At 36.1% G+C, this 14,605-nt stretch overlaps 1 protein-coding gene across 1 annotated transcript in view; it reads left to right on the top strand.

Moving 5' to 3' along the window:
• The window catches only part of TMC1 (transmembrane channel like 1), a 67,931-nt gene that overhangs the window by 26,989 nt on the left and 26,337 nt on the right, over positions 1-14,605 (top strand). Inside the window, 5 exon segments of the mRNA XM_055699418.1 lie at positions 553-643; positions 1,858-1,939; positions 6,630-6,736; positions 8,018-8,116; positions 12,248-12,390. Coding sequence (XP_055555393.1) covers positions 553-643; positions 1,858-1,939; positions 6,630-6,736; positions 8,018-8,116; positions 12,248-12,390 — 522 coding nt within the window.

Raw genomic sequence — 14,605 nt, 5'->3', positions numbered from 1 at the left:
CCAAAGAAGGTACAATTCTAAGAAATTATTCTGAAGATGATATATGCAGAAATTATGAAGAATTGAATTAAATTTAGTCTTGAGAAGGGTAGACAAAGGGGAACCAAGTCTGTAATGTATATATATCTCCAAAATAAAAAGTGAAAATAGATTTCCCTTAGATAGCTGGCCAACAATTTATATTAGTTGGAACCAGGAGGAATAACAGTTTGTGAGTGGCACAAGTAGGCAGCAGCTGAACTGCAGAAGAAAGCCACTGTGACTAAAAGTATTTGATGATATTAACTGGTTGTAGGCAGATCTCAGAGTTCCAAATGCATTTTGGATGTAGGCAGATGACCAAAGTGGCTTGTTCTGTTTGCATTACATTTGATTTGTCTTCTGTGAAATACAGAATCTCAGAACTTTTCTTTCTAAACATTACTAAGGGAACAAGATTATAGAAAAATCTATGAGGAGTTAGGACACATAAATAATTACATTGATACAGTAGAGACAATATAAAATTTACCATAGCATCATATCTTTCTCTCTTTTGCCCTCATTTTCCAGGGAAGCCCAGCTTTTTGTTGAAAAGTTTGAAGGTGCTCTTGGAAAAGGAAAAGGAAAAAAATTCTATGCATTCAAAGTGATGATGACCAAGGTAAATTTATTATTTCACTAACTTCATGTAAAGCAAATAAGGAGCCTTTTGCAGATTATTGCCATATGTACCCATCTTCCAAAACAGAGTTCCTTGTCTTTCTTTGCATTTTAACACATGTATTTCCACTTCTCTTGCATGAAAAGATTTCTAACATAAGCTCCCAGTTTGATTGAGAAACTTGTCATCAGAACAAAAATCAACTGGTTTGCAAGAGTTTAATATCTTATTGAAGTTAATTTCTTTTGGTGTAGAGTGAGCTTTTCTGTGGACTGAATCCAGAACTCAGTCTTTCTTTTGAGACAAACTTCTGTGAATTATCACAAAGTGTCTTTTTGCCCCACAGCAAAAATACTGTTAGCATCTCCACTGAGCCAAGGTTCTAGGACCACGTATATTCTAGTATGGCTCTGTAGGACTGACTGAAAGGCCGAACAGTGGTTGCTGAGGACCCAGTGTCCAGGCAATGTGTATTCTGGCAGCTCTTTCTCTGGGCTAAGACATCTATGGTCTCAACAACTAAATACCCAGCACAGTGGATGTGGATTAGCATGCCTCTCAAGTATATTTTTTGACGTAGTTTTATGCTCTGACACCACTTTACAGTGCAAATACACGTGTAGTAAATTGAGATGGTTTGGAAGATTCACTTCAAAAAACACACTCTTGGCCAAACTAAAATGCTGATGCAGAATGATGCCAAGAATATTTGGCAGGACTACCTGCTGTGGCTAGGTTCACCCTTAGACTGGATTTTCTGCAAGCAGTTGTGTAGTCTCATCGCATAAGCATTAATGTTCACAAAAAACAATAAGACTTTCAAACTCAGCTGGGCACTGGAAGCTCAACTGCAGAAGTTAGACTTACCTGATAGATAAACCACTAGTTAGAGTAATTGCAATGTGAAATGACACAGCTTGAGCTCCAGATCTGAATTTTGAATAGCAAAGGAAATAACAAAATAAACTCTTAGAAACAATTAAAAAAATATTAAATGAATGGCATGAAAGGAAGGGATTATTTTATTATTCTTCTTGTGGAAGAGATAAGGACTTCACACAGAGCCAGTAGGAAACATATTCAGAACAAACAAAAGGAGATGGTCCTTCGTGAGCTAGTGCTATCTGGCAAAGAATACTGTAGATGATTAAGGGGAAACTGAACATCTGGGCATTGAGATGATGGTAGGTTTTTTTATCTGTGACCCTTTACAGAAATGGATGAAATTTCAGAGAGATTTTGAGAATTTTAAGACAGCCTGCATACCCTGGGAAATGAAAATTAAGGAGATTGAAAGTAAGTACTTATGGAAGGTAATAAAGAATAGTATCTAATATCATATTCCTGATGCATGCCAAAGTGGCAAATTGCTTTTCAATACTTTAGAAATATATATCTGTATTCAATGTGTAATATAAAATCAATGAGTATTTATTTATTAAGCTTGATGGTATAGCTAGTTGAGAGAGTGTTAGTCAACTTACAGGTGATCCTTGAAAGGTGGAATTGGGATTTAGCTGTTGCCTAACATCACTTTAGTTTGCCTGTGTACTATAATTATTTCTGTGATGTTTTTTCATCATCTTGAGACTTATGGTATTTTGGCATTATTTCTCTCATTTTCAACTGCATAACACAACACAGAGAAAATAACAGTGGTCTTAGATGTCCCTATATATTAGGCATAGTGTAGTTAGTACTTCAGGTATGTTTGAGAGCAGGTTTTTGGCACAAGTGAGTTTTGTGTTTCAGTTCCAGTGATGAATTAAACTGCAGCCCTCTCTGAAGGAAATTTGCCTTAACTGCGTGGATACCTGAGTGAGACTCTGCCACTAATGAAATGCAGATGGAAAAGTGCAATGAAAACTTATTTTAGAGAAGTTGCCATTGGAAGAAGCTGTGGGTTGCATCAAAAGGCAATAACTGTAACAGAAGAAAAACAGGAAAATGATAAATTGTTAATTTTGTGGAGTTTTAGACTACAAAATAGCCCTTGAGGAAAAATTATACAACGTTCTTAAACACATGGTCTACAGACCACTGAACAGATTACCTACTCACTCAACACAAAATTTAGGAAGCAGCTGCTGCATATGTGTAGTTAAAATCAAACTCAGCAGCAAGATGCATGTGGTGTCCTAGTGGACTGGACACATAATAGATGTCTTGAGGATCTGTGAAAGTAACGTTTCTGAAAGTTTCTGTAAAGGAGTTGTCCTGGCACAAACTGTTCTGCTAGCAGTAACTTCCAAGAGACATATTTCTTTCCTCGTAAAATCAGAATAAAAAATTGAACAGGGTATTTTTTTCCAGTCCCGCTTTTGTATCTATTTATTTTTTCATTTGAAACAAGTAACATTTTTGCTGTCACCTGGAGGGTCCCAAAATCACAGTAGGATAGTACCTTTTCATAATCTCAAGGGGGAAGATTATGGATTTTACTCTTTTTTTATTATTTTTTTGTTCTGTTCAGTGTATCGCTAAGGCAAGCTGCAATTGTTTCTTTTACTTGCAGAAACAATGCTCTGTCCAAAAATTAGTAATTTAAGAAGTACAGTTAAACTATAGTTTAGTGCAAAACCCTGTAGTCTAGAATAAGTCTTGATTTCAAGGGAACACCTCTGAAATATTGCTGCGGAAAATAATTTTAAATCACAATAAACCTGGTTAATCTAAGCAGTAGCTCTCAGCCCATACCTAAGATTTGTGTTAGCGCATTTATAGTACTGAGATCAAGGTTGTCTTAATGACGATGCTGATAAAGCTACCATGTCCCAGAGAAATAGAGCATTTAGATAATAAAATGAGAAGTGAGTGAAACTGAAATAGAAAAAAGCTAGTCTGTGTATAAGGGAAGAGTAAACATTAAGATACATTGAGTCACAGAGACCAAAAAACTGCTGCTTCAACTTCTAGAAATGTATATAGGTTGGATGTGTACTACATTGGTCATATGTATCAGGTTTAGTAAAGTGGAAAGAGTTATCTTGTGGTTTTTGGCATTTAACAAGCTGTTGGTGTTGAGTCAAGGATTACCCTGCGTTCTCCAAATTTCAGGTTAGCAGAGGTAGTATAAGATAATTTGTAAAACTATTTTTTATATCAAGCTCTGATCAAAATCTCCAGATTTGATCAGAGATCAAATACAGAACAAATTGGAGGAGCACCCACCTTTTTAACAGACTCAGCTTCAAGCTTGTATGCACAAAATCCAGGGAATTAAATGTTCTTAACAGGTGCTGCCTTCAGACATGGAGTCGTGTTGATGAAGCAGAAGTAACTCTGGAAGGGGAGGCTCCAAACTGGGCAAGGGCCAGATTCCTCTGAGTCCTAGCAGCCATGGCTGTTTGGGGCACAATTCAGTCCCTTGTAAAATGACTTAAACACATGACATGAAACAATAAACAGAATGTACCTGATACTGCTTATAAGGAATCTGGCAGAAAAATGTCTTTGGTTGCTTAACACTTTACATAAGAGTTGCTAAATACAGCATATTGAACACTTTGGAGAATCTTGCTGGCACAGGCAACACCCTGCATGTAACCACTGGATCTCTCAGTCCACCCAAAATGCTGAAGAGTGGTTGAAGAAAATAGTTGAACACTAGGCTTGGACACCAGGATCAATATTTAAAAAGATGTTGTTACACAGCAATGTTTGTGTAGAGTCCTTAGTCATGTCAGTTCCCATGGGCTGCAGTCTCATGTAGCAAAGTACGGTTGCATAGAGAAAACTGGAGTGAGCACTGCCTACTCAACAGCCCATTTTTAGAGGAGACAGTACAATGAAACAAGCAGCAAACAACATCAGATTGTGACAGGTAAAGTAGGTTGTTTGGACCACTTGCAAAATGCACTCACTCAGTTCACTTGCCACAGAGTTGCGTCTGTACAACTGCTTTCCATGTCAGTACACAGTTTAGCATTTTTAGTAATGTTTCTTTTGTGCCAATTTTTCCACGAGGACACGGGCATACACACAGGTATCTGGTACATTTCATTCACTAGTACACATGCTTAAAAATGAAATGTTCATAGGTAGCTTCTGCTCCTTCCAACAGATGGGATTATAGGTAAATTACCACCTGCTTAGCACAAAGGAACTAGAGGTAAAACTTTTATGTAAACCTCTATGATCACTGCTAATACTATGCTTTAAGCTACTTCCTTTCCAAAGGCAAGCACAACAGAAAGAAGTGCTTATTAACAGGGTATAAGAAGAGGTCATGCTAATAGCACATAAAAGAGGCAAGAATTTATGAAAGTTCTGATTGAATTTTGCATGATCCTAGCTAAAAGAAAGTGTAAGCAGCAGAAGCATGAAAGGAACAAAAGCCTGACAATTATGTGCAGACTACTTTGTAGAGGAAACCTCTATTTTTCAGCTATAGCTATATAAGCTATATATATATATACCAGCTATAAGCCTATAAATTCGGCTTGGTGGGAAGATTTAAACACCTTCAAGAAGATACTTTTGATTAAAAAGGGCTCATTTAGGATAGGCCAGATTAATCTAAGAAGGACACCAGCTAATGTTGTAGGTAGATTGAAGTGCTCTTTCTGCTCTGAAGAAAAAATTCTGATTTTATTTCAAGGTCACTTGTAGATACCCAAGAACAACCTCGACCCAGTCAGATAATTCAATGGTCATACTGCTGTGCCTTAGACATGCTACAAAAGAGTATAGGAAAAATACATAAATATTAACTATTAAACATTATTAATATTGGCATGAGAAAACACACCTTTGTTTTAAACTTTTCATACTGTGTCCTAAACTACAAAATTGCTTTAACCACACATTTAGACTTGATATAGGAATCATTTCTCTTGGGCCTGTGGACTGGCAGCAGGAGCATTATTAATATTTAGATACTAAATTTCTTTCATTTCAGTAATAATTATAATCAACATTGTCATTTAATAACAAAATAGAGTAATGAAAAGAAGAAGAAAAAAGGAAAGTATTAATTACATTTAAGCCCTAGCAAGAAAACTCACCTTTAACCTCTGCCTAATTTCATAATACTCCCCACTATAACAAATAGGACCCTTGTCACAGAGTGATTTCCTTCTCATTATTTACTATCAGAGTGCATCAGGCACCTTAACTAGACTGTGTCTGAATAAACTGTTGAAAGGTCACGTTTTTCTTGTGAATGACTGGTAACAGAACTGAAAACTCCTGTTTTTCTAACTCTGAGAGACAGATTAGCCTGACTGCCAGCTGTCCTGTATTCAGCAGAGCTGTGCTGCAACAAACTGGGCTTGAATTTGAACTGTTATTTCAGTTTGGCCTGAATTGCAGAGTATTAGTCAAATCATGCCCTTAGTGCCAACTGCTTCCCCTGCAGTCTCTTCTTCACACAGGTCAGGGTCAGGAGTCTGTAGTGGGTGGAGTCCAAAGCTTCATCTGTGCACCTGGTAATGGAACTGCCTCCGTACCTGCATGCTGGTGGAACACATAAATAGCAACGCAAGAGAAAGAAAGGGTACAAAACACTGGCAGATATTTTTATTCTTCCCTGGTGAGCACTCCAATAACAGCACTTAAAGTATCTGGCTAATTCTGTGCTGCTTCTGATTAAAACTGAATAAGTACTGATTCAACATGTCCAGAATACTTACAGTTCACATCAGACAAATAAATAAATAAATATATAAAGGTTATTTGCTGTGAAACCTGCCACTAGGGGATTTAATAATAGTTTAGTAATAGTAAATGTCGCAGCTTTTGCACAACCCTAAATACTCCGTGTAAATAATACTCTTACATTTTTTGCTTCTGTTTTCTCTGCCAGGTCAGTGAATGCTAGTATGCATTCTGGAAAAAAAGTATTAGAATTATGGTAATAAAGAAAATTAAAAGCTTCCCCTGACTGTATTTATCTTAAGTGAACTTTGAGCATCTTCATCTTAAGGTAAAACAGCATGAGACAACTAACTTATTTGCTCTTTTTTCACATCTCATGTTTTCATAGGTCACTTTGGCTCTTCAGTAGCGTCTTATTTCATATTCCTACGCTGGATGTATGGAATAAACATGATTCTCTTCGGACTGACTTGTGGACTTGTAATGGTGCCTGAGGTGGGAATCTTTTAAATTCTCATTGAGAGTTGTTACGTGAATTTCTGTCTTTGCAGTGAGATTTCATAGGACTGGACCTTTAAATAAATTTGTAATCTCTTTATGCTCCATTTAAAAGTATTAAGGTGTACTAAGGCTGCAAAGATGTACTTTCCTTGTGGACAGTTGTCTCTACACAGACATGACTTGAAATAGATACAACAGAGAAATGTATATAGGATTGTGTCCTGAAAGTGCTTTCCCACAGTATGGAGTTGGAGCTAAACTTTTTTTTTTTTTTTCTATGGGGAACTAAGGAGAGGAACTGAGTCTAAGAAGCAGCCAAGTGGAGTACCTTGACTAAAATGTGCATTGTAATAGAAAGATACATTCCAGACCTCTGAGGCACCATGGATCCTTCTCAGTTGCATTAATACTCATGTGCTGATAAGGCCCAACAGGGCTGTAAAATCACAAGAGAGACCCCTCATGTTTTGCACTGTGTGCAGCATCGCTGTTAATAATGCTGCTCAGAGCAGATGTAATTCAGGCAGAAATCACTTCTGTGAAATGTAATATTTTTCTAGTTCCTTTGAACCATGATACTGTCTTTCTGAAACAGGGGCTTATATAAAATTAAAAGTATTGTGCCGTCTCCCTGATTTCATTATTCCATAACCTCTTACTTATCTTACCTCCTAATAAGCAGCTGGGAAAGAGTCACATAGGAATTTCCAACAGCTTCCTAGTATAGTGTTTCAATAGCATGATCCATCTTCAATTGAAGCCAAAACAGGAAAAATGCCCAACAGTTTGCAGGATAAAGCTTGGAAAGGACCCTGTCAGGACATAGACTGCTGAGCAAACATCTTGCCAGGAGCAGTGGGCCCTCAGAATCAAAAAACTGAATCCTTAGCTTCTTCCCATACACTTCAATTGAAAAAACAGTAAAGTCTGTAATGCAAGAAAAATTGTTCTTCTGGTCTTGTGTGTAAGACAAACACCACTCATCAGAGGAATCTGGATTTCTGTCTTGCCTTTAAATGTAAGAGGCACAGTTTGATAATCCACTGATACCATTGGAACATTACTTTAAATTTAGAAAACACCATGAATAGGTACTTAAGCATAGTTTCAATCATTAATGCAAGGAACAATGAAAAATATTGGAGAAATAGGTCATCCTCACTAAGCAGTTTAGGAACACAAAACAAGTCTTCCTAAGAAATGACAGATCACTGTCTCTTCCCTTTGTTGGTATTTTGCTTTAAAATGTAAATTGCTCTCATTTTTTGGTTCAAGGCTTTGATGGGGAAACCATACGGCTCTTTACCTAGAAAAACTGTCCCAAGAGCTGAGGAAGCAACTGCTATGAACTTTGCTACTCTCTGGGATTTTAGTGTAAGTGCATAAATTTGCAATAATGCATATTCACATGAGTGATTTTATGGACTTAATTAATTATTTAATATTTCAGGAAAAGATGGCAATAGAATTAATCTAATACTTCTTTTCACAAGGTCTGGGTACAGACATTTACTTCAGACAAAACAAATAATGAAGCTCAATGTCCACATGCACATTTCAGTATATGCAGCAATCCAAAACCATGCAGCAACAACTCTCAAAGCTGGATTCACATCCCTGGGTATTGATGTGCCATTTCTTATAGGTGAATTTTGTCCTTTATTTTAATATGATTAAGGTTCCAAATGTGAGGATGCAGTGTGAATTAGAAAAAAAGAAAAGATAATCCAATAATGTGCTCTGTAGGCTTTTCCTAAAACATTTTTTATTTTTAGTCTTATAGAATATGCAGATACTTTAGCTGAATTGAGAAACATATCTTAACTCTTTACCATTGACGTGACACCCAGTCTGGCCTGTGGAGCTATACCTCCTGCACTGAAAAGTTAATGGTGTATTCCTAAATATGTCATAATGCTTTTTCTTCCTGAAAACAGAAGTTTTATCAGATTTTGTGTGTGGCATGTCTCTGTAGTTGGCCTCTTTATATAAAGATGACACAAATTTGCGTAGTCAGCTAATGATAAATTTGGTATTGCAATGTGTTTCTTAGAAGGCTGTTTCTCTGTGGCATGCAGTCAATGTCGTCAAAAGGTACTCTGCACTGTGAAAGGGTGCAACCATCTAGTTAAGGTTTTTCTGCAGATTAATGGAAGCAGTATCCACAGAACAAAGTGTGATTTCTCCCCAGTCTTTCTTTACCTTCTGTAAAAGGTACCAAGACTCTGAAAGACTTATGCATATACATATCTTTTAGCCCTTAAGTTGTTTTAGCAACAACAAGCATGAATATAATGTCAGTAGCAGACCCGTTTCTTGGAAAAGTGAAGTCAGGTGCAGCTTCCTCCAGTTTGCAGCTCAGGCTCTCCAGCTGTCTGCAGAACAACTCATCTAAATGTGACCTCTCCATGTAGGTTTGACCTGTGTGAGGTCCCATCCCACCTATGCTGGTGAGGAGAACAGTGCAGGCAGTCTCAGAAGGGGCACAGGCAGATTTTCATACCTGTTCTCTTTCCAACAGGAGGCCAGCTCTGATCTCCCCTGAAAAAACATGAAAAGGGTGCAATGTTTATACTTCTCATTAATATTGCCATTTTTCAGTATGGTTAAGGTGTGGAGAGATCCCCAAGCTTGTGATATTCAGATCTCAGTCAGGATTCATTGGTTTTTGGCTCAATACTTTGTGGACATGCAGATGCTGCTGTATTTTGGTCCTTTATTTAGCTTCCTTGGCTCTATTTTCAACCTTTAGCTATCAGCGGAGAAAGGATTGGGTTGTACGACAAGAGAACATTGGAAAAAACCTTACTGGATATACCTGTTTTCTAATTTACAAGTAAATCTTTCAGGCTTATTAACTGTAAACAACGGAATCTAAAGAAAATAATATAACAATGGCTAGAAATTAGCCATATTATTATTATCATCATCATCATCATCATTAGCAAATGTTTGTCTTTTCACTATAAGGGTACGTAAAGTGAACAGATACTTCTGCCTTAGTTAACATAAAGTGATGGACCCTTCTTGGATAGAAAAGAGTACAAAAGATTTTTCTAAAAAAGCCGTGTATGTAACATTTTGCAATGACTGCTGCATAAGATGACAATGCTTCTGGTTCATCAGGAGTTTATTATTAGATAATAATAAAATGAGAAATTAAAACATTAGGGGGAAATTGGAGACAAAGGAATCACAGTAACTTGGACATTTTGTAAAGAGAATAAAAACTAGTAGAGCTTTATATACCCAATGGGAAGAAAGCTTTTAAAAGAAATGCATTTGAGAAAAGATGAATGAAGACAGATGGTAGAAAGGGAGGGGAAGTTTATAATTGTCAGAAACAGGATCTGACAGCTCTGAAGAAGAAAGTGTTGCAAGTAACAGGGTAGCAGTTAACACAAGGAGCAAATGCACAGGTAATTAACATGGAATAAAATAGCGAAAGAGGTGTATGTCCTGACATATTGAGGGGGAAAAAGAATTTTATTGAGTTATGTCAGATTGATAAATTCTCCCTGAAGACAATGACATCTTTAATTAAACAGCATAGGAAACACTACCTTTCATCTGCTAGCAGTTCTTGTATGCTATCAGGTAAGTTACAAATAAATGAACTCATATCAACAAACATTACTTCAGCCTGAAAAAAACCCCAAACTCCACCAATCTTTAAGACATTAAAAAAAAAAAAAAAAAAAAAAAAGAAAGATGAGCACAACATACCTTTTGAGTTTTTTGCTCATTTTCTCATTTTCTGACATGGCAAAAAGAAACAATTTTGGATTATGATATATTTCAGCTGGAATTCAGTTTTAACATTGTATGTTTTACAGTTCAGATAATAATCCAAACGTAAAATTCAGACTTTCAAGGCTCATTACAATAAAGCATTTGACCAATAGCCTTATCTCTCCCCTCTTTTATGTCAGGCTCAGAAAGGAGAGCAAAAGATCTTCCATGCATGCCTGCCTTTACACAGCTAAAGATATTTCAGGTCTACTGGTGACATGCAGTAGGCAAAGCCCAGGAAACAACATATGGAATGACATGCAGTGGAGGAACTATCTCTGACTTTGCAGAACACAGCAACTTAAAAAGCATTTTAGTAATCTGCGGAATCCAAAAGGCTCTCCAGAGCTACTTTAGGCTGTATTGAAACCCGGGCTAAAATGGAATTGTAGGATGCTTTAATGAGCAAAAATATGCAGATGATATACTATTGAATTTGAATGTGTCCTGAATGATAGAAATGTTTTACTAGTAATTTACTATCTGTTGTGTAGGCACATCTCTCAAAGCTACTCTGATATTAAGAAAAATGAGATATGTTGATTACCAAATCAAGACATTTTGAATAGTATTTCTGTTTATCATATATTAACATTTTATTTTCTGCTTAGGATTGTAAATTTGGTTTTCCAGATAACACTCTGACTCATTTCGTGTACAGTAAGAGCTACAACAAATTAAGTGCATGTTTTGCAATAATATGTAAGAGAAAGGTGTTATTTATTATAAGTAAAATGAGCAACTGAAAAGCAGGAGGAAAGTAAATTGCTTTTTTAATTCACAAAACTCTCAGCTTGCTGTACTATTGTCAAAATAATGCAAGGTGCATCCACCAGTTACATGGTCAAATACTCTATTTCACTTGAAATCATCACACCCAGCTGGAGCTTTGCTACTTGCAGTGCATGTGCTAAGCTGTCCTTGTAAGGGCTCTGCATATCTTCTTCTGGGAGGCAAGTTCTTGCTCTAACCTGAGGATTATCAGGAAGCTTTAGCTATATGGATCATTTTAAATACCAGGAATTAGTGCTTACAGATGATAGTGTACTAGTAGTTTATTTTGAAAAATCAATAATCTGACCAGGAGAAGAGACGGTAATTCTCACTAAGATTTTTAGGAAAGGAAATGCATTTTGACTTGCTGAGAAAGAAGGTATGCTTACATTGCACTTTTTACAGTCTTGAAGTCTAAGTGTTGAAAAACTCTGCGTACTGAATAAACAGCCATAAAATGCTACTAACTATTGGTTAACATATATTGAATGATCACCCAATGAAAAGTAGACACGTTGTCAGAGAAGGCATACGAGAATTTTGCATTAAATAGGCTTTACAAGTAAATTTTAGAAATGTGAAAATTAAGTTAAAAATCTACCATTTTATCTGAAAGTAATTTGTAAAACAAATTTTGTAAACCAAAAAGTTTTTGTCTTTAAAACAAGAAGTATGAGGGAAAAAAATAAAGTTTTGACTCATTAAGATGTAGATGGAGTGCCCATGAAGAGTTTTAAAAATAAAAGATTTGAAACTTGACATGAAATACTCTAAGCCTTTCTAAGTGAGAGATTTTCCATCCTGTGAGATTTATTGTAGTAATGCTTACAGCTCTTTTGAATGCATCGAAATTAATGTTTCAGTACTTTGCTATTGTGCAATTCCTGATTATGTGCATATTGAACAGACATGACATTATGATTTTTGCTGACTTTTCAGGGCTTTGCACAGTATTCTGTACTCTTTTATGGTTATTACAATAACCAGAGGACAATTGGATGGCTCAAGTTCAGGATGCCTCTTTCGTATTTCCTTGTTGGAGTTGGGACTATTGGCTACAGCTTTATGATTGTCATTCGAACGTAAGTTCTCCTTGGCTCTGGAATAAGGTACATTTAAAAAGGAATATAATGCCATTGTTGACCACTGAGATATCTTTTTGAAAATATGATAATTGTAAGGGCAGGACAATGCAAGCTCAAGTGCAAGGTCAAAGTCATGTAAGGTTCCTTCAGTCTGTATTTATTTATTTTTCTGCAACAGCAGCTATGTTGCAGTGCTGTGGAATTGCAAAAAAATCTTTGCTGAAATAACACTTCCCTCTTGCAGGAAAAATGAATGTATAAAGTAAGGAACAGAGCTGTCAGCCCATCTTCTCATAATACTCTGTATCTAGCAGTATGTCAGCTAACATCCAGGACATTCAATTGTTCTGCCTTTAATGATACCTTATGTGAGTTAAATTCTTTTACAAAGGAAGAAGACAAGAAAGAAAGAAACATATGACAAATAATTCTGTGTGTAACTCACAGTCAGCAGTAAATGATTCTCAGCAAGACTATAGTGGTTAGGTCACATTAGCAAAGTGGTGCAGAAGCATTAATGCTACTGGCTATAGTAAGGATTTAAAGTTCTGTGGAATGCAAAATAATCTTCAGCAGTGTGCAAACTATGCTTAATATAACGTTAAGAACATAGTGTTAAAACAGTAGGAAGCATAGGGGCAAGTGAAACAGGGCCTAGGCAGTATGACTCGTGATATATTAGCTTTTTGGCTTTTGAATTCTGGACTTCAATTTTGCCTTAACATCAAAATTTAAATGAAATAAATTTATTATTTTATAGCCAAATTCATTATTGCAATAAACTGTGATAATTCTGAAAGCTTCTAAGAAGATAGGCTGCCAGTTAATATAATCTTTAATACTCTTGATTCAGGCTTGATGACCACCTGCCATAATAATACAGTTAGCTATAGTGGTGGCTTTAAAAGATGCCTACAGTGAAAAAAATCAGAGAAACGCACGTCAAGGTTCAACCACACTTGTGAATATAGAGAAAACTGCAGTTAATCTGTTTCCACTGTTTTGTGCTTAAGTAATTATTTTTCACTTGCATGAGCTCAGGATTAATTCATGTTCTGTTTTCCAAATATTCATGTTTCTGGTTTTTGGAGGAGGAATAAACAGCTGCAATAAAAAAGGTAATTAGTTTAGCTCAAAAATATATTTTAAAATGTTTTTTGATGATGTAGCTGTGAAGGTTAGAAAAGTCTTAGCCTCAAATAAATGTATTTCAATGACTGTCACCCAGACAAAAAAAATTAAAAATATCCCTTATAGTAGACAATACTCGTGGCCCAAACAAAGGAATATCCTTGATGAAAAAAAAGGCATTGTAAGTGCTAACTTCCCATATGGTCACATGACACTAGTGGTGATCAATGTTTAGGTAATCTTATGAGCGGTTCTTGCAGTCTTTTGCTCTTTGCTATTTCTCCAGAAAGCACAGAAACTAAAAGCAGAGTAAGACAAGGTGCTATCATTTTTCTGCTGTTGACTGATATCTGAGAAAGGGAATGTTTACATGAAAGAAGCAGTGAAGCTTATAAGGACTATTATTCTGTTTAGGAGAAACATTTAAATTCAGATAGAGCTCTCTGCAGCTCTTTCAGTGTATAACATAAAATGGAAACTTTTCTGGTCTCAAAGAAATAATATCCCAGCCACAAGACTATTCAGTGTTTCGTTAGGAACTCTTGTGAAGGAATTATCTTAGCCTAGAAACCAAGAGTAGGGCAGATCCTACCAAGAACCTTTCATAATCTCTGTCCCTTCTGTATACAAGCAGTATAGCACACCAAAAAAACAACTACCACCAAACCAACCCTGGTGTTAGTTTATGACGGCTCAGAAGGATTTTCTGTGTTATTTACTTACTCTTCTTTTCCTAGATTTGAAAGTATATATTTTGCTGGACTGTTAAAGTGTAGTGCATAGAAAGCATTGATATTAATAACATAACACTACAGCATTAGTGAGCTTTAAAATAAGCCTGCCCTACCAATGTACTTCATGCTTGTGCTTAGTAGTTTGAATTAAGTGATAAAGTACACAGAATCAAGACTATTATTACATGAATGACAGCATTTAGAATGGAGAAGTTAGTAGTCAAGATTAAGTCAAGTCACTGAAGAAATGATTTGATATTTCTGGATACTGTTACAAACCTTGTTTATAAGTGCATAGGAGATGAAAGGGAAGATATAAAGCTGTATTAGTGACACTTTTATACGGT

The sequence above is a fragment of the Falco cherrug genome, chromosome Z (assembly GCF_023634085.1).
Source record: "Falco cherrug isolate bFalChe1 chromosome Z, bFalChe1.pri, whole genome shotgun sequence".
Taxonomy (NCBI): Eukaryota; Metazoa; Chordata; class Aves; order Falconiformes; family Falconidae; genus Falco; species Falco cherrug.
The sequence above is the reverse complement of the archived record's forward strand: the minus strand, read 5'-3'. Positions and strand labels throughout refer to the sequence as shown.